Below are 19587 nucleotides of genomic sequence, written 5' to 3'. Positions count from 1 at the left end.
TGCTTACGATTGAGCTATCCTCTAAGAATGTAGTATCGCCGGGGGATTACAGAGATGGTGTATTTTTGAGCACAGGTAACTACATGTATATACATACGTACAGCGCCATAAACATACTTTTAAGAAAAAGTCTTTCTTTCGAAGCTATAGCTAGAATATTAATACGATATCAAGATACCCGTATGATCCGAATTATCCTCTCTATAGGGCCCAGACACATTGACGTATAACGGCTATCCAGGCCCGTTGTCTCTCCCGGGTGAACACCCATTTTCAAAGAAGTCAGGTTCCCGTTGTCTCTGTTTACATATACGGACGGGAAGTTGAAATAGGTAAGGCACCGAATACACGCATCCTTAATACACGTTTTGAGCACAGGTTCTGTTAGTTCCGGCCTCGTATTAACCACACGTACTCCTCTATGTCTGTAAGCCCTTTTGATTTCCAGACCCGTAAATACATGTAGATACTTGGTGTGTACTTACACAATCTCCAGCTCCGAGACACACTCACGCCTGATCCTTCTGAAATCATCGTCATTGAACAGGTTATGAATAGTTGTAAGTTAGCACGGGCATCTTTCCGCCAACCATGTATTTCAAGACCCGAAGTTCCGGGGTCTATGAATCGACCATTAGCTACGCTACTGGCAGTGACAGTAGTACTACCTGCCACCCTTGTATGCGAATAATTATGAATGCAACCCCAATAAATATTCTTAACAAAAGCAAATATTAATATACGGTTACTAGATTCGGCTCGCTACACAGGTGGGTAGAGTACTACACTCCCTAATGTTATGCCCCTTTCTCTGTCCCTTTTCATTTGCGCCGATCTTCCATCGCGCAAAGTTTCCCGTAATGTTAACATGGACACATCGGGTACCTTTACGTCCCAGCCTTGGGTAGTTGTATCGATAACCAGCTGAAATCTTTGTCGGTTGTCCCTTTGAGCGGGGATCAATGATGAGTGAACTTGGCATCCTGGATAACCTAACCCTTTGTGCTCACTGCTGAGCTGTCAATCATATCTCCTTAATATATTAATCTCTTAAGCTCTTGCAGAAGAATCACGTTATATACTTTAACATATTGCTATGTCTACTTACGTGACATTGACCTCTTCGCTTATTCGTTCGGTGTCGGCATTTCTGCTTCCCTTCAACCTCTCGGGGCCTCGGTGGTTTCTTGGGGTCCGAAACTGCCTTCTAGGGCGCGGTGCTCCGCCCCATGCCCGGGTAGTGGATTTTTGCATGATCTACCAATCCATCGGAAATCTCCGCCGCTTGTAGTGTAGTGGGCCCCATGAGTGCTTTTCTTACCCTTTTGAAGTCTGGAGAGAACTTCATCGCAAGCTGTTTATCGGTAGTTGCTGAAGAATGTCCAGAGTTCTTGCTGAGAACCCCACTAGCTGCCATGTGCCTTCAAGATCTGCATAAGGTCTATCCTTGAACTGTTTTTATTAGAAAGTCATGTGGGACTGGAATATCCAACAAGCAAACAATTGTGCCATATATCTATTTATTTTTATAATAACCTTTTTTGTTTGACCCATGTTCTACCTTTGTAATTGTAGTGGTTCGTTTTTGGTAAGAATCATCATTCCCAATCCGTCAAACCTTGCAACAGGCTCGACCTAGTTGGTAGCCGTTTCTAGCAATCACCGTCCATTTTAGTACCAATCCTGGAGGCATCCTGCGATTTGTGAACATTTGGAAGTGATAATGTAAGCTTAATTGGTACGGACCGCGCGGCAAGCCTCAGAACCATGAAAGTACATGTCCCCGCCTAGGATAATCCTTTGTACGGATCTGGAAATACTTGGATGTCCCTGAACCCCTGCCAAGATGTGAGGGGATGCATACTGTAGTAGACCCATGGTAAAATGTTTTCAAAAGCATTGAAACGAGTTGTATTTAGAATCTGTAGTGATGTAAAATGGAGGTAGATCGAGTATCATCATCATGATCTACAGATGCAAATAAAGCTTGTCCGATATCATATTCTAGACTCCTGCTGTTGAGGGGCTCTGCAAGTCTCAGGTTAACCCTGTGATCATACGCTTTTGATGGATCTTCCAAGTATACTATAGTTGGCCTTGTCTAGGTCTAGTTATCGATCACGAAGAAAATATCATTGAATTCATGAACTCACCTTCTATAAAGTATTCCCATTATAAAAGGTGTAGATATAAACCCATGTAACCCCAATTACCTATTGTAAAAGCATGTAGGGCTAGGGCCGAGGACAGTAAAAAATAACCCCCCATCGACATAGCATTCGGGGTGAAGTTGCTCACAAACTACCTTTCTTGAATAGACCCACAAGCAAGATGAATTCTAGACAATAGTAGTATATTTTAGTAGTCTGAAAGCTGTGATAATCCCGTCTTGTCCTGGAATTTAGTGGGTTGTTTTGCGTATAAATTCAGGTGCGCGGTTATTTTTGTAACAAGTGTCTAAGAACTCTGGCTACAAATCAGTACTGAAGCCTTGGCATTTTCGCTCACAGGTGTGGAATCAGTTCAAGCTCCTACCCGTATCCAGCTTCCGGCCATGCTCCATTCCCTCCGGGTATATACCAACACTACAGCGTTTTGTTCGAAACTAAGTTTAACAGGGTCCCCAAGGAGTCCGCTTCGGGGGTCTAATCTCTTCTGCAGCCTTTCTACATCGAGTAAATACCTGTCAAGTCACTTGCTTGATTCCTCAAACCTGGGGTTAATATTCGCAAGCCTCGACCACGGCTGATTATATGAAGAAACCGTGCGCAGGAGTACGGGAGTAGTCAATTAAAGAAGGTGTATAAGTGCATTATCGTACTACCTGTTAGGTTTGTATAGAGAGGTTTCTATGGTGTGATGTAAGCTCAAATGAATTCGTAAGCTCAAGGGAAGGAAATCAAACAACCGGCCAAACATCTGTACTCCACGATCTCGCCTCGGCACTCACTTCGAGATCTACATGTGGCGTGTCTAGCAATGTTTACCACTCTTGTGCCTCACCTATCATGACGATACTCCGCCAGCTTCCTTCTGGGGGGTGGCTCTTTGTAGGCTCTGTAGGTGAATTGATTGGACGAGGGTGTCGCACGATGGCTCAATCAGGCGCAATCTATAACAACCAAGACCCCTAGTGTGCTAAAAAGGAGCAAGGCGCTAAGGCAAAATCGTGTGGCGTCACAACCTTTTGTAGTTTTAGCCGAAGCCCGTTAGGCAGGTAGGAAGCTAGCAGGGCCGCAGCCCGCAGGCAGGCGATGAGGGATGGTGGATGTGGATGGCCATCCTCCGTCGCTTATGGGATTCTGGAGGGTCGATAGCCTATTCCTGATTCCACGCTAATGCAAGGTACCAAAACGTTGCCCAGTACTGGGCCCTGGCGCTGGTAGACAGGGGTGGTTAACGCCTCCTGAAACGATACGCACTGACTATCCCGCTGCACGATTAGAACTTTCTCTACTTGTGAGCGAGTGGGGAGTGGAACCTGCCAAGGGAGGGGGATATGGAGAGGAAATGCTCCGTTGGCTCGGGACCTTCGGAAGATGCTAGGAATAGCCTGCGGCCTTCTACTCCTGCCCATGGAATACATGTGAATCACTATTCAGAGGATTTACTACAAAAGATGGCTGCCCCCCCTCATGTATGCCCTTCAGTTGTTTCAACATCACCACACACGCATTTGCTTCAGGCAGTGCCATTCGTTTTTTTTTTTATTCCTCTTTCTACTTTTCTGTATTCCCTTTTTGTCCCTCTTTAGTACTGCTAGCAGTATAATCACTCACTATCACTCACTATCACTTACTTGATATATATACAATACATATTACCGCTCTTTTGGTATCCTTTCACATTTATCTTTAAAACTATTATATCAAGATGCGTACAGGAAGCGCATTTTCTCTACTCGGGCTTTCAGCTCTTGTTCTGCAAGGTGTAGCAGCAAAAGTATGGTAAACTCCTTGACGCAAGCAGTGGTTATAGCCTAACAATCAATTATAGGGTTGGCGTGATCAAGAAGAGTACTCTTGCCCCTCAAACATCAAGAACGATTGTACAACACAGGAGAGCGAGGGCTTTGATTGGAGTGATTTGGACCTAGGATCATTCGACTCTTACAACGATTACAAGTTTTCGGGTTGGAGTTGTGCCAATAAGCTTGGGAAGAGAAATCTTGAGGGACGAACATTCAATGTAAGACGATCATTGCCAAGGATAATGGTAGTGATATCAGTACTAATATTCTCTATTTAGAGCAAATGCATTGAGGCAGACTTGAGCAACAGCGATTTCAGCAATGAGATTAGCTGTGACAAGGCCTTCTCTATTGGTGAGCTCGACATCTCTGTTGACGTTGAGACCGATGTCGAATTCCATTATGGAATGGAGGATGGCTCTACTTGCAAGCAGACCAAGAGATGTGGAACTGAAGGCACTACTGTCACCAACGATCAATGTGGTGGAGCAAAGACTGTCAAGGTCAAGCTTCCAAAGAACAACAAGAACACGTCATGCAAGCTCGGAGTCCATAAAGTCAAGTTCGAGTGCGGTACAACTACTACTAGCGTCCCGGTCCCTACTACTACGATTCCTACTGTTATCAGCTCTACCTCTTCAGTTAAGGTTACTACCACTTCTGCCAGCGAGACATGCACTATCCCCAGCAATTGCTCGGGTGATTCTTGTACTATGCCCGCTGGATGCACTGGAACCACTCCAACTGGCGGTGTCGGTGTCACTTCGGTCACTTCTTCTGTTGGAACCACTACTACTCCCGCCTCAGAAACTTGCACTGTTCCCAGTGACTGCTCCGGCGAGACCTGTACTATGCCCGCTGATTGTACTTCCGGTACCGTAAAGCCAACAGCCACCACCTCTTCTGTCGAGGGTACTACCACCGCTCCATCAGAGACTTGCACCGTCCCCAGCGATTGCGAAGGCGCGTCTTGCACCATGCCCGCAGACTGCACTGGTACCAACCCAACTGGCGGAGTCGGCATTACTTCAATCACTTCCACTGCTGAGACTGCTACCACCACTGGGCCTTCAGAGACCTGCACCATTCCCTCAGACTGCTCTGGCGAGACCTGCACAATGCCCGCGGACTGCACCTCTGGCACCGTCAAGCCCACAGATAGCACCCCTCCCGCTGTCCCCACTACCACCCCTGCCGCTGAGACTTGCACGGTGCCCAGCGATTGCGAAGGCGCGTCTTGCACCATGCCCGCAGACTGCACTGGTACCAGCCCAACTGGTGGTGTTGGTATTACTTCAATCACTTCCACTGCTGAGACTGCTACCACCACTGGACCTTCAGAGACTTGCACTATTCCCCCAGATTGCTCTGGTGAGACCTGCACTATGCCTGCCGATTGCACTGGTATCAACCCAACCGGTGGTGTTGATGTTACCTCAGTCACTTCCACTGCTGAGACTGCCACTATCACTGGGCCTTCGGAGACCTGCACTATTCCATACGACTGCTCTGGTGACTCTTGCACTATGCCCGCAGACTGCACCGGCACCGGCCCCACTGGAGGAGTCGGCATCACTTCAATCACTTCTACTGCCGTGACTGCCACCACCACTGGGCCTTCAGAGACCTGCACCATTCCCTCAGACTGCTCTGGCGAGACCTGCACAATGCCCGTAGACTGCACCTCTGGCACCGTCAAGCCCACAGATAGCACCCCTCCCGCTGTCCCTACCACTACCCCTGCCGCTGAGACTTGTACCGTGCCTAGCGATTGCGAAGGCGCATCCTGCACCATGCCCGCTGATTGCACCGGTACCGGCCCCACTGGCGGAGTCGGCATTACTTCAATCACTTCCACTGCTGAGACTGCCACCACCACTGGACCTTCAGAGACTTGCACTATTCCCCCAGATTGCTCTGGTGAGACCTGCACTATGCCCGCTGATTGCACCGGCACCAACCCCACTGGCGGAGTCGGCATTACTTCAATCACTTCCACTGCTGAGACTGCCACCACCACCGGACCTTCAGAGACTTGCACCGTCCCCGCGGACTGCTCTGGCGAGACATGCACCATGCCCGCAGGATGCACTGGCATTACTCCAACTGGCGGCGTTGGTATCACTTCAACCACGTCTACCGCGCCTGGAACTGCTGTGACCACCGCTCCCTCGGAGACCTGCACTGTTCCCAGTGACTGCTCTGGCGAGACCTGCACTATGCCCGCTGATTGCACATCTGGCACCGTCAAGCCGACTGACAGCACCCCTCCTGCTGGCCCCAGTACTACTGCTCCTGCCTCAGAGACCTGCACCGTCCCTAGCGATTGCGAAGGCGCATCTTGCACTATGCCCGCTGATTGCACCGGTACCGGCCCCACTGGCGGTGTTGGTATTACTTCTCTTACATCCACTGCTGGAACTGCCATCACCACTAGCCCTTCAGAGACCTGCACCGTCCCAAGTGATTGCACTGGAGAAAGCTGCACCATGCCTCCTGGCTGCCCCCAGACCACCTCCGTCCCCGCTATCGGTGTTTCTACCACTGGTGAGGTCAAGCCTACTGATACCACTTCTTCCCCGGCTGGAACCACCACTGCCCCGGCCTCAGAGACCTGCACAGTTCCTTCAGATTGCTCTGGAGAGACTTGCACCATGCCTGCTGACTGCACTGGTATCAACCCCACTGGCGGCGTCGATGTTACTTCTCTCACCTCCACTGCCCAAACTGCCACTACAACGGGTCCTTCGGAGACTTGCACTGTTCCTTCAGACTGCTCTGGCGATTCTTGCACCATGCCTCCTGGCTGCCCGGCGACTGCCACTGTCCCAGCTACCGGTGTCTCTACCAGCGGCGAGGTCAAGCCAACTGACAGCACCCCTCCTGCTGGCCCCACTACTACTGCTCCTGCCTCAGAGACTTGCACCGTTCCCTCAGACTGCTCTGGCGAGACCTGCACCATGCCCGCTGATTGCACCGGTACCGGCCCAACTGGCGGCGTTGGTATTACTTCTCTCACATCCACTGCTGGAACTGCCGTCACCACTAGCCCCTCAGAGACCTGCACCGTCCCAAGTGATTGCACTGGAGAGAGCTGCACCATGCCTCCTGGCTGCCCCACGACTACTTCCGTCCCTGCCATCGGTGTTTCCACCACTGGTGAGGTCAAGCCCACTGATACTACTCCTGCCGCTGGAACAACCGCTGTCCCTGCAACCTGCACAATCCCCAGCGACTGCACTGGCGCAACATGCACCATGCCCGCCGGCTGCCCGCCAACCGCCACCGCCTCAGTCCCAGCTTCCGAGACCTGCACCGTGCCCGCTGACTGCTCTGGCGACGCCTGCACCATGCCCGCCGGCTGCCCTGCCACCACCACCGGCGTCACTGGAACCACCCCAGTTACTGGCGATGTCACTGCAACCTCCACCGGCACCACCCGCGGCCTCAACGGCAGCACTGGCATCACCTCCGTCGCCGGCAGCTCCACCATCAAGGCCACCGAGTCCATCCCGCCCTCTTCCAGCACCGCCGGCGTCCCAGCGGTCACCATGCCCGCCACCGAGTGCCCCGACCTCCTCCCCAGATGTCTCAAGACCTGGATCTTCATCACTAGCTGCACCGACACCGCTGACCCATCATGCTACTGCCCCCATGAGGAATTCGTCAACAAGGTCGTCGGCTGTCTCGATGCGTGGTCTTCGGACGACGACGAGGTCACCAGCGCAGTCGAGTACTTCCTCGGTCTTTGTGCTCCGTACGTCGACGAGAACCCGGCCATTGTCACTGCTATCCCGTCGACTATCACGCTGCCGACCCCGTCGCCGGATGTCCCGAATGTCACTATCATCCAGACCATCACCACTGTTGTCCCCTGCGAGCCGACTACTGTCACTACTGGCTCTGCGTCTGGCACCGTGGTCACGGTGATCACGTCTACGGCCACACAGACACTCACGATCCCGCAGGTTACGTTGGTTGTCACTGCCACTGACGCTACGCTTGTCTACCCAACCTCCGACGTCGCCGCTACCTCTGCGCCGCCGGCCACAGCCACTACGATCCCTACTGGCGTCCCTGCAGTCACTACGCCGGTTTCTACAACGCTGAAGGCTATTGAGACGTCTCTTCCCTCGTCCGAGGCGGGTGCTTCTCCCTCTTCGGAGCTGGGCACGTCTACGACCATCAAGGCTATCGGAACCACTCCTGCGTTGACCAGCGCCCCGGGATTGACTACCGCCCCGGCCGCTCCTACGACGTTGGTGACCTACCCGGTTGGCTCCGGCGCTAATGCGACTGGCACTGCGGTCCCCGTGACTACTAGTGGTGTGCCGCTCTTTACTGGTGCGGCGTCGGGTATTGTGCCTGGTACTATTGTTGCCGTTGTTGGAGCCCTCGCTGTGGTGCTTCTGCAGTTGTAGATTGGGTGGTTAGTTTTTTTTTATTGAGTGGTTTTTTTGTTTTATATTTTATTTTTTATTCTTTTAGCGTCTGGTTGGGGATATGATAATTGGGGGGGGGGGGGAGGGGTGGTTGAGTTTTTTTTTTCTTCTTTTTCTTTTTGGTTAATGGATACATGGACGATCTTATTTTTGGGGGAGGAGGAGGGGGAGGGAGGAAAAATGTCTGTCTGTAGACCCTATCAATTTTATGTTTGCGCAGAGGGGGGGGGCACGTACGTTGCCTCCATGTGCGCGATGGTTAGTTTTAATTTTTTGTATGGATCTTGCGAAATATTACTCGAACTTGATTCCTCAAACAAAAAAAAAAAAAAAAAAAAAAAAAAAACATTATTCGTTCGTTCGTGACAATCCTCTACTAGAATGCATTCATTGTTCAGTAATCATCACCACGATATAGAGTACCTACTAAATCGCAATCAACCAAAGGACCTGCAGTACCACCAGCAGCATCCAATAAAGTTTCTCGGTAAAAACTTTCTTTCAGATAGGGTGGAATAGAGTAGGTATTCCGCCCCCCCCCCCCCCCGCCTCCGTCTGCAGATAGAGTGCCCAGGCATGCAGGGGTCTCTGGTCGACGGCACCGGGTGAATTTGCGTTCCACGTTTCAAGTTCCGCCGCAGCCAACCCCCGTCGACGGCCTCTTCTGAAGCCCGCGTTCAGCTGGTGATGCTGCTGCTGCTGTTGGGGGCGGGGTCTATCTACGCAGGGGGCAGGGGAGAGGGGAGGACGGTTGGATTGCCACCCTTGCTTGGTGCTGGTGGAGTGTTCTAGAGGCCGGCTGCTGTGATATCAGGAGGCACAGTAGATCCTGCAAAGACGGATGAAAAATGGCGGGGGCGATTGGAGATGTGAGTTTTTGCGTCCTCGGAGGTGTTTCTTTGACGGGACAGAGAAGTGCATGCAGTTGAAACTTGACGGTTGAGGCGTTCTTGCCAAGAAAACGTGGATGGTCCAGCGCCGAGGCCGGGAGCTAGAGCGCTCTCGGGATCCCGACGGCTGGTTCCGGCGTGTGTCAGCGAGTGAGTGGTGATGTCATGCCCCAACGTCGACATCAAAACTCACTCGGCTTAACTTCACAGGATATCACTGAGATAAAACCTCTCATTGGCCCTACACATCTGCTTCATTAATTACAACAGAATTATCACCAGAATTATCACAAAACTTCCACAATGAAGCGTATGCAATCCGCCCCCTGGAAACCCCTCTTCCAAACCCACGTCTCCAAGATCACCCCGCCCACCTTCACCCTCGCCACCCTCTCCACCAGCCCTCCCACGTCCACCACAAACCCGGGCTTCCCACACTCCTCCTCCTCTTCCACCTCCAGCAATGCCCCCTCCACCACGCCCACCTTCACCCCCCGCTGCCGTACCATGATCTTCCGCGGCTTCCTCGCCTCCCTTCCCCCCAACCACCACAACCCCCTCGCCAACCACAACCCACGCGCCTACACTTCCGACGCCCTCACCTTCACCACCGACTCGCGCATGACCAAGACGGGCGAGATCCTGCCCCCACACGCCTCCGGCGGCAACGCAGAGGTACTCACCGCCGGCGGCGGCTACGTCGAGGCCCTCTTCTGGATCGCCGGCGACACCACCACCGGCGAGGATATCCAGAACCAGTGGCGCGTGCGCGGGAAGTGCTATCTGCTCGCCGAAGCGGACGCCGACGAGGCGCGCGAGGTCACGGATGTGCTGAAGCAGAGTCTCGTGCCGACGGGGGAGGGGGATGAGGGGAGTTGGTCGTGGAAGAAGGAGGTGCAGGCGCATTTTGGGAATATGACGCCGGCGCTGAGGGGGTCGTTTGCGAATCCGCCGCCGGCGACTTTGTTGGGCGTGCCGTTGGGGGAGTGGGCGGTTGGGAAATCGGGGGGTGCGGGGGAGCTGGTGAAAGGAAAGAAGATTCAGAATGAGAATGTGATGGACGAGGAGGGGCATGCGGCGAGGGCGAGGGCGAATATGAGGGTGGGGGTCATTGTGCCAGAGGTGGTGGAGAGGCTGGATTTGGCGGAGGATGAGGGGAGGGCGAGAAGATGGGTGTATTCGAAGGTGGGCGGCGAGGATGGGGAGGGTGTGGTTGCGGGGTGGAAGGTGGAAGAGACTTGGCCGTAGGTTCTGTGGGTCTGTAGTTAGATATTAGCAAGACCAGTAGATGGCTTAAAAATTCCATAGCTATTAGTACCACATACTCATAAGTCCAATATTCAGGCTTCAGAAAATAAGAAACAAAGATTTATCCCCGTTCACAAATATGGTCAATTCAATCATTGGCCCAGGCGTAATGCTTGACCAACCAATCATTGACCCATATGTTCTATTAATCTCCCGCGAGACTGTCAAGCGTTTCCCGGCTCTCTGTGGTCGAGGCCTCGCCATCTGTGTTGACCCGTCCTAGATCTAGATATGCAGATGAAGTGTGAGGATGGTGGTTGGGTTTAGTCCATGCCGCAGCTTAGCTTTATAGGTCCTCGAAACAAACACATATGCTTAACCGGCTACAAGCACATCGCCGTGTCTGAACACCTATTCACTACCAGCACATGTGGGGTTGTACCCAAGTGAGATTTCAGACATCGGCACATAGCTAGCATATTAATATAATTTACGCAGTGTTCAATTGGTTTTATGTATGAACAGAAAAAAGGACTACAATGACCACTTTGCGGTATACTCGGTGTGCGATGCCACGTACTGCAGAATGACAGATTATACTCACAAGGTTCGAGACGGTGGGTGGGAGGCTATATATAGCTGAGAAGGTGGAAGGCATCTCTTGCCAGAGCTATTCACGTACTTCCTATGCTCACAACTATAAGCCACCCAATACTCAATACGTTCGACGTCGAAAGCGACAATTGTGTAGGCTCACTTCGATTGCGTGGCACCATGGCTCTGATGCCTTATCAATAATCCAACACCCCCCTCCCCAACGCGCCCAGCTCATAACGCCGGGCCCTGGGTAAATATTCTACATCGAAAACCAAACTCAACTCCCAAATGCCAAACCACCTCCACGTCCACGTCCAACGCCCCTCATCCAAACCTGACGCCCCCCCCCCCCAAACCCAGTTTCAACTCCCCCGATCCAAACCCAACCCAACCCCACCTCGCACACTACGGTATCAGCAGCGTCTGCCCCCTATCAATGGTCCTTACATCGTCCTTGATCCTCGCCGCCCCATGCTCCACACGGTTAACATGGTTCCGGGCCCTCGTGGGACCGTGGAGGAGGTGGTCGACGGACACAAGCGTGAACGAGAGGATGAAGGTGGTGGCGAACACGGCGGCCGTGGAGAAGGAGCGGGGGTGCATTATTGCTGGCATGGCGGACTGGTCTGGGGGGGTTAATCTTTATAAGTATGAGCTCAGGCAGTCCCTCTTTAAACAATCGCTGTGGGTGTGGGGATGGCACAAGAGTGGATTGTGACTGCAGTGCAGGTAGAAAGCTCTCTGAACATGAACAGGGCAAAGGTGTGTAGTCGGCAGTTGTCACAAGCTCCATCTACAGCTCTGGGAAGCACAGTGGGGGGTCCCAGAGGTTCTCCACCCTAAGCGCTAACAGCCGTAGTAGGAGTGACGTCGACAGTGGTCTCCACTCACCGGCCATCACTCGGCCGCGTGTCGCCCCTGCCAGTATGCTCCGCTCTGCCCATGCCCTGTGCAGGTACGCAGACAGACAGACAGACAGACAGATGTGCGACACCCAACATCTGCTGGTTGCCTGTGGTGTTCCTGCGGCTCAAATAAGCTTTGCGGCTCTCTCTCCTCGCTGGCTCCGCGGGCCGTGGCACACGCAAACCCAGCTGCTGGACACTAGAGCGACACTGGCTATTTTCTTTATTCTTGTGTCTGTCTCTTCTTCCTCCCCTTCCCTCTCATCGTCCCCATCTCCATCTTCTTCATCATCTCTCCATCTCCATCTCTTCCATCTCTTCCATCTCTTCCATCTCTCGTTCATCTCCTTTGTTCCTCTCCGCCCCTTGCTTCCATCTATCAGGATAGATAGATAGATAGATAGTCAGAGCTCACAGCTAAGTCCCCCCACCGCCCCACCACCACCACAATGTGGCACATCCGCCCCGGCGAGTCCCCCCTCGTCACCGGCACCCACACCCACATCCGCCGCCGCTCCTCCAACACCCTCCCCCAGCACCCCCCCGCCCCCGCCCCGCCCCCGCCCCCGCCCCCAAAGCCTCCCAAGCACGCACCCGCCGCCAATCCACCTCCAGCACCACCACCTCCACCTCCACCACCAACCCCGCCCCGCACCGCCTCGACCCCAGCACCGTCTACCTCACCCCACGCATCCTCCCCCGTCGCATCCTCTCGCTCAACGAGCCAGGCAGACCGCACGGTGGCCGTCCGCTCCCCACTTCAAACTCAAACCCAAACTTTAGGAGTGCAGCGGAGAAGAACATCCCGCAAGGACCGCAGAGGTACGGCGGTGTCAATCTGCCGTCTGTACCAGAGTTCGCACACGGAGGTGTCAACGGGGTCGGGGCAGGAGGCAAAACGGTCTCAAACTCATACTCGCTGCCCGCGAACCTGACGTCCAGCTACCACACCAGCGCCAGCAGCGCCAGCAAGCGCCCCAACTCGCGCCCACAATACCACCACCCCACCAGCAGCGGCATCAGCAGCGGTAGCAACCCGCGCCTGCGCAGCAGCGGCTACATCCCCAACGTCCGGGTCTCTGCGCCGCAGAACCTCGACGGCGACCTTGGTAGCAGCCCGCTTGAGGATCGCGAGACACAATCGTCCAGAATAGTGCGTAGGAGCTTCAGCAGTACCAGTTATAGATTCCTGACGGCACTAGAGCGTCCCGCTGACTATGACCCCGTCGGGGCGCGAAAGGTGTACAACTACATGCCGAGCGGGTACTGGGCCGGCCGCATCAGCTCCATCATGGACCGGCTGGCGGCGGAGTTTCCCGATGTGGCGCTGGCGGACAGGGTCAAGATGGCGTTTGGGGACTTGTTGGTCATGGCGTGTGGGCCCGGTGCGGAGCAGTCGTTGATGGTGTGTATTTTCTCTCTCTCTTTTTTTTTTTTGTTCTCTTTTTGGGTTTTGTTGTGTGATGTGCTGATTGTGGGTGGGGTGGTAGGAGTTTAAGAAGGCGTTTGAGAGGAAGATGAAGGATGGGAAGATCTGAGGAGCTGTTTTGTCTGTCTGGGACGCCGGCTGCCCTAATGATTAAAACGAATGATATCCACAGGAGGGGGGGGAAAGAAAGAGAGCAACAGGGAAAACAAGATGAGAAGAAACATATTTTTTTTTTACCTCTCACTCATCTGTATAATAAGCTCGGTAAAGGTTGCTGGCATGTAAATAGCTACATGAAGAAGAAAAAAAAAATACTAATACACCCTTCTAACGCCGCTGTCCCATATCCTATAACCTAGAAACCAAAATATAAACACATATAAACACAATATAAACCCCACATATAAAAAAAAGTTAACCACATACTACTTTCTATCCCCTACCCTCTATCCACCCACTCCCTCATAAACACCTCATCCTCAATCCCGCCCCCCCTCTGCCTCTCGGGCACCGCACACCCCTCCCTCACCGCCTCAGGCACCTCCACCCCTCCACCTCCCCGCCCGCCACATAAAACTGCATAACCATCCCCGCCTCCGCATGCCACACAATATGGCAATGCATCGCCCACACACCCACATTATCCATCCGCACCCTCACAAGCACCCACCCATACGCCTCCACCGTCACCGTATCCCTCACCAACGGGTTCCTCACCTCCAGCCCCTCCCCACTGCCATACCCGCCCATGTCGTAATACCCCTTCCCCTGGCCCAGCACCCAGAACCGGTGCCCGTGCAGATGGAACGGATGGTTCCCGTCGTCAAAGTTGTCGATTAGGACATCCACCACTGTTCCCGCTGCCACACGAACAACGAGTTGACGCCCCACGTCGAACGCACCCATCGCGCCCGTGTCGGTCGTTTCGTTCGCCGCGAACGAGGCGTTGTGACTGCGCAGCCCGTCGACGATGGACACGAGTGTCGGCGTCTGCGCCGGCCGCCACGACGAGGCGTTGAAATACCCGCGGGCCAGCGCATACGCGCCGATCTCGAAGTTGCTCCTGAGGCGGATCAGTGTTTCCGCCGCGGGCGGCGGGTGGATGGCGGGCGAGGGGGTGAGGAGGGTTGTGTTGAGGTCTTTACACTCCAAATCCTGCGACGCGGAGCGCGGGGTTGTGGTTGGTAGGAGGTGGGGGTTGTGCGGCGCAAGGGGCGGCGGCGAGGGTGTGTAGTGGAGGATCGCGCGGACTTCGGGGTCGAGGGTTGGTGGGATTGTGGCGAAGCAGTGGGGGAGCATGCGGGCGCGGAGCCAGAAGGTTGGTTGGGAGGAGGTGGAGGGGGAGGTGGCGCGCAGGAGGACGGTGTAGCGTTGGGCGATGTTGATGCGGAGGCGGTGGAGGGGCGTGGGGGTTAGGGGGGTGCCGTCGGCTTCGATTAGCGTCATTCTGCGGGAAGAGTAGTGTGTTAGTGATCATTGACCCAGTAGTAGTTGTAATGACGATCATTGACCCCATGGAGAACAGAAATACTCACTCGTGATCATCAATCTCGATATCAAACTCCGCCAACGCGCCCACATTCACAAACCTAACCCTATGCACACCTCCCATCTCCACGCCCACATACTGCATCCCGCCGCCCCAGCTCTCATTACACACCCTCCCCTGCGCCACGCTCGCACAGTCCACCCGGCCCCTCCCATTAATCAGCGCGCCATCGGGCACGGGCTCCGCATTCTCATTATCGGGCGCCAAATACCCCTTCAGCATTGCCGCCGACACATCATGATAATAGTCCTGCACCATGAGGACACGGTCGCTGCTGACCCTCTGCTCGTCGGGGGCGTGGATGATGAGCGGGCCAAACACGCCGTCGATGCGCGTGGTGGAGAAGTGTGCGTGGTACCAGTATGTGCCTGATGTCTGGGTGACGGTGAAGACGTAGGTGAACGAGGATCCGGGCGGGATGGGGCAGGAGGTGATCCCCACCGTGCCGTCCATCCAGGGAGTGCCGCGCTGGTGCTGGCCGTGCCAGTGTAGCGAGGTGCTGTTGGGGGAGTGGTTGTGCAGCGTGATGTGGAGTGTGTCGTTGGTGTTTGCGCGGATGAGGGGGCCGGGGAATTGGGAGTTGAGGAGGAGGAGGGTGCGGAGGACGCCTGCGCGGGGGTGTTAGCTAGTTTCTGATGTGAGGGACGAGTGATGGCGGGTGATGGGGTAGTGCACTGAGTGCGATGCGGTGATGATGAGACGCGGGGACACTTACCATCCGGACTCCCAACCGCCTCCGTCAGCGTCAAGTTATAGTACCTCGTCGTCGGCGGCGCATTCACGTCCCACTCCGGGTCGAGCACATAGTCGTCGGGGTCTCTCCCCATCGCGCCCACCGTCGGTGCCGTCGGTGCAGCTGGCGGAACCTCGTCTGCATCAATACCCAGCAGCGTTGGCGTTGGCGTTGGCGTTGGTAGTATCGCCTCGCGGAACGCGGGGACCAGCGGCGAGAAGCTCGAGTAGAGGAAGAGCAGCAGCGGCAGCAGGCTGAGTGCGCCGAGGGTGTAGAGCGTTTTGCGGGCGGTTAGGCGGCGCGGGGTGGTAGTACTAGTGGTGCTGTTGGATTCGAGGAGGGGCTCGATGTCGGCGGCGGTGGGGGTGGTGGACAGCATTGTGGGTTGTGTGTGGGTGGGAGTGGTGTTCACTCTACATCCACGGGCAGCTGCAGAAGAGGAGGCTCAACTGGAGGGAGTATGTACCTTCTCTAGATCTAGAGTAGAGAGATTAGATGCGTGGGGGGGGAGCGAGCAAGAGTGAGTGGGGGGTGGAAGTGTAAGTAGAAAGAGAACCGCAGAGAAGGGCAGACACTTCACAGGGAAACCATCGGAAATGCAGGTTTGCCATACATGCAGTTAGCTAACGCACACCGCGCGGGCTGTGCTGCCGGGGGAAGGAAGAAGTTGGGTGCTTTTCTTAGACCAGACACGCTAAGTAAGCGAGCACCGCACAGCACCGCATGTACATACTAGGGAGGGATACTTGAGAGTGGGCCCTCTACTCTAGATACTCTACATAAGTGGTGGTAAATTGCACTCCCCTCCCCCGTGAGTGAGAGTTGTAAATACCTCTTGGTGAACCACTCAGCGCGAGTGGAATACCTAGAGCTAGAGTAGAGTACCTAGGGCTACACACATACAGGATCTGGGATGCTGTCGTCGCCACCACCACTAGATTTCTGTGCCGTCGTCATCTGTCTCATGCACAAAAACCTGGCTTGTGCGGAGCTATCATGCTCTAGAATAGATAGAGTAAACACATGGCTGATGGAAAGGTAGGCAGATACTCTACTCTACTCTAGAGGTGCACTGTTTACACCCATGGCAGGTACACTCTCCGTAGAATAGAGTAGGTGGGTGGGCAGGTATTGCGCCTCCAGATCTTGACCGGTGCTCGCCCGTCGCCGGACATACCTAGAGTTATATGGAATGCAGAGCCAAAGTAGAGTAGAGTAGAGTAGAGCCGGAGAGCAATATATCTACCACCCAAAATCCCCCCCAAAATCCCACGTACCCTTCGTCGCCCGTTCTCCAAACCCTCCTTCAGCATCTCCAGTCAGTAGTACATACAGTACCTACTCCTACTGCAAACACCACACTCACCAAACCCCCTCCCCCACTACCACCACAATGCACGCCCACCTCCTCCCCTCCTCTCCCTCCTCCCCCTCCTCCCCCACGCCCTCGCCGCCGCCACCGACACCCGCTCCCCCACCTCCTCCGTCCCCGGCAAGGCCTTCTCCCGCTTCGTCACCATCTGGCTCGAAAACACCGACTACGCCAAAGCCGACGGCGACCCCTCACTCACCTGGCTCTCCTCGCGCGGGATCAAGCTCTCCAACTACTTCGCCGTCACGCACCCCTCCGAGCCCAACTACGTCGCCGCCGTCGGCGGCGACTACTTCGGCATCAACAACGACGACGCCAACACACTTCCCGCGAACGTATCATGCATCGCCGACCTGCTCGACGACAAGGGCATCTCGTGGGGCAGCTACCAGGAGGACATGCCGTACTCGGGCTTCACGGGCGCCGAGTACCGCAACCAGGTGACCAAGGCGAATGCCTATGTGCGGAAGCACAATCCGCTGGTGATGTTTGAGAGCGTGGCGGGGGACCCAGAGAGGCTGGCGTTGATCAAGAATTTGACGTGGTTTGGGAAGGATTTGGAGGCCAAGACGCTGCCGCAGTGGATGTTTATCACGCCGAATATGACGTCTGGTGAGTGTGTTTGGATCATTGGTCTCTTGTTTTTTTTGGTTGTTGTTGCTTTTTTGGGGGACTAATTGGGGGGGGGTAATGATTAGATGGACATGATTCTTCGGTTACGGTTGCTGGGTCGTGGACCCGTGCCTTTTTGGAACCGCTGCTGGACAATGAGTACTTCATGAATGTAAGAACCACAGCCCCCCCAATCAACTCTATGGTTTTACAGCTAACAATAATTTCAGGATACGCTTATTCTCGTCACCTTCGACGAGAACCACAGCTACACCACACAAAACCGCGTACTCGGAATCCTCCTCGGAGGTGCCGTACCGGCAAACTTGGTCGGCACCACCGATTCAAACTACTATGGTACCACACCCCCCCCCCCCCCCCCGCGTCTATCTTTCCCACCTTCCCATCCCGGAATCCTGCTAACTGGGTGAAAACAATCAGACCACTACAGCGAGATCGCAACCGTCGAGGCAAACTGGGGCCTCAGCACGCTCGGCCGCTTCGATGTCGGCGCCAACGTCTTTGCCTTTGTCGCAAACGCCACCTCCGACACTATCCGCGCCCCGGCGAACCTAGACAGCATCTACCTGAACGAGTCCTACCCGGGCATCTTCAACGACAAGAAGTGGGGCCCGCAGCCAGCCCCAAACACCGAGCTGGAGCAGAACGGGCGAAAGGTGCTGCAGGCGATTAAGGACGAGTGGGAGGATGACCAGGACCAAACGTACTACACGGGCTCTCTGGAGGTGCCGAGTAGTGCGAACCCGCCAACGTATGGATAAGTCCTTTTTTATTTTTTTATTATTTCTTTTAATCTTGAGGAGGTGGGGGAGTTGCCCGGAGTAGTCTCCCAAGTAGTATGGTCCCCCAAGAATGGGACCAGGGGGTGGAAGACAGAAAGAAAAAAAAAGAATATGTAACCCATAAGTATATCGTAAGAGCAGATTGGTTAACATATCAAAATCGTAAAGATTGACTAGTTCAAACGTGACCTCCTCGAACTCCAGCAGCTCAACATCAACAAACGCACCGACCTCCACCACCTCAAGCGGAGCAAACTCAGCAGGGAAAATGGCAGTCAGCGGAGTGCTATGTGGGCTTGTGGGGACGGTGTGGATGGTCGCCGTTCAGGCAGGGTTGTAACGGTCATACCGTTCGTGATCGTGAATGAGGAAACTATCCTCCGAGAAGAATTTCTTCAACGGTCGTACCAGCACTGTATTGCGGCGGCGGCGGTGCTATTTTACCCGGAGGTTCTTATTGGCCCGGGGGGTATTAATAAGATTGGCAGGAGGTGTAAGCTACATATATTGTAAATATACATATATAAGGCGTTTCCGTGATACCCGGTGGGTAGGGATGAGTAACGGTTATGAATGATATTATGTATCGGGCGCTTGGAGTTGGTTGCTTTCATGTGTTTATGATAATAGACTTTTCCTTTTTCTGAATTTGAGTTTTTGATGCCACCTACATAGAGCACTATCAATCCTGGTTCCCTGCTGCGCATCAGATGCGGAATTTCAAATCGTGCTTTTGTGGTTGGCCGGTGTTCTTATGTCGGTTTGGAGATGGGATTCTGTACATACTAGGTAAAAGACCATACCGTTAATGGGATATCGTGCGGACCCACATGGGAATCCACTTTATTGATATGGGACATCTTGAAATTGTGACTGTGCAGAGTTACGGTCCCGCAATGCTATCGATATGATATCTTGATAACTCGATAGATATCTTAGAAACCTTCCTATCTTGGACGGATTACGTATTCATATAAGGACAATCCAACAGGTAATACGATGGATGGTTCTATTATGGAGGAGGGTGAAAGCCTATC

General features: G+C 53.9%; 6 protein-coding genes across 6 annotated transcripts; 4 read left to right on the top strand and 2 right to left on the bottom strand.

Moving 5' to 3' along the window:
- Window positions 1–3873: 3873 nt before the first annotated feature.
- Window positions 3874–8391, top strand: LAJ45_00741 (uncharacterized protein; the record flags this gene model as incomplete). The annotated part of the gene is made up of 3 exons (XM_046110342.1): window positions 3874–3942; window positions 3997–4188; window positions 4249–8391. The coding sequence occupies 3 exons, from the start codon at window positions 3874–3876 to the stop codon at window positions 8389–8391; spliced, it is 4404 nt and encodes a 1467-aa protein (XP_045977035.1).
- Window positions 8392–9605: 1214 nt separating this feature from the next.
- LAJ45_00740 (uncharacterized protein) lies at window positions 9606–10550 on the top strand (the record flags this gene model as incomplete). Its single annotated transcript, XM_046110341.1, has 1 exon — window positions 9606–10550. The coding sequence occupies one exon, from the start codon at window positions 9606–9608 to the stop codon at window positions 10548–10550; it is 945 nt and encodes a 314-aa protein (XP_045977034.1).
- Window positions 10551–11220: 670 nt separating this feature from the next.
- LAJ45_00739 (uncharacterized protein) lies at window positions 11221–11762 on the bottom strand (the record flags this gene model as incomplete). The annotated part of the gene is made up of 3 exons (XM_046110340.1): window positions 11221–11235; window positions 11308–11406; window positions 11595–11762. 3 exons carry the CDS (start codon window positions 11760–11762, stop codon window positions 11221–11223), a joined length of 282 nt encoding a protein of 93 aa, XP_045977033.1.
- A 739-nt stretch (window positions 11763–12501) lies between these two features.
- On the top strand, window positions 12502–13590 carry LAJ45_00738 (uncharacterized protein; the record flags this gene model as incomplete). Its single annotated transcript, XM_046110339.1, has 3 exons — window positions 12502–12874; window positions 12943–13457; window positions 13543–13590. 3 exons carry the CDS (start codon window positions 12502–12504, stop codon window positions 13588–13590), a joined length of 936 nt encoding a protein of 311 aa, XP_045977032.1.
- Window positions 13591–14006: 416 nt separating this feature from the next.
- On the bottom strand, window positions 14007–16142 carry LAJ45_00737 (uncharacterized protein; the record flags this gene model as incomplete). Its single annotated transcript, XM_046110338.1, has 3 exons — window positions 14007–14928; window positions 15017–15638; window positions 15746–16142. The coding sequence occupies 3 exons, from the start codon at window positions 16140–16142 to the stop codon at window positions 14007–14009; spliced, it is 1941 nt and encodes a 646-aa protein (XP_045977031.1).
- Window positions 16143–16676: 534 nt separating this feature from the next.
- LAJ45_00736 (uncharacterized protein) lies at window positions 16677–18890 on the top strand (the record flags this gene model as incomplete). Its single annotated transcript, XM_046110337.1, has 8 exons — window positions 16677–16801; window positions 16855–16875; window positions 16988–17036; window positions 17099–17747; window positions 17834–17919; window positions 17978–18104; window positions 18189–18519; window positions 18719–18890. The coding sequence occupies 8 exons, from the start codon at window positions 16677–16679 to the stop codon at window positions 18888–18890; spliced, it is 1560 nt and encodes a 519-aa protein (XP_045977030.1).
- Window positions 18891–19587: the final 697 nt, after the last annotated feature.

This window comes from Morchella importuna (genome assembly GCF_003444635.1).
Source record: "Morchella importuna strain M04M26 chromosome Unknown Morimp01GS001, whole genome shotgun sequence".
NCBI classification, from domain to species: Eukaryota; Fungi; Ascomycota; class Pezizomycetes; order Pezizales; family Morchellaceae; genus Morchella; species Morchella importuna.
This window is presented reverse-complemented; position numbering and strand designations above follow the sequence as displayed.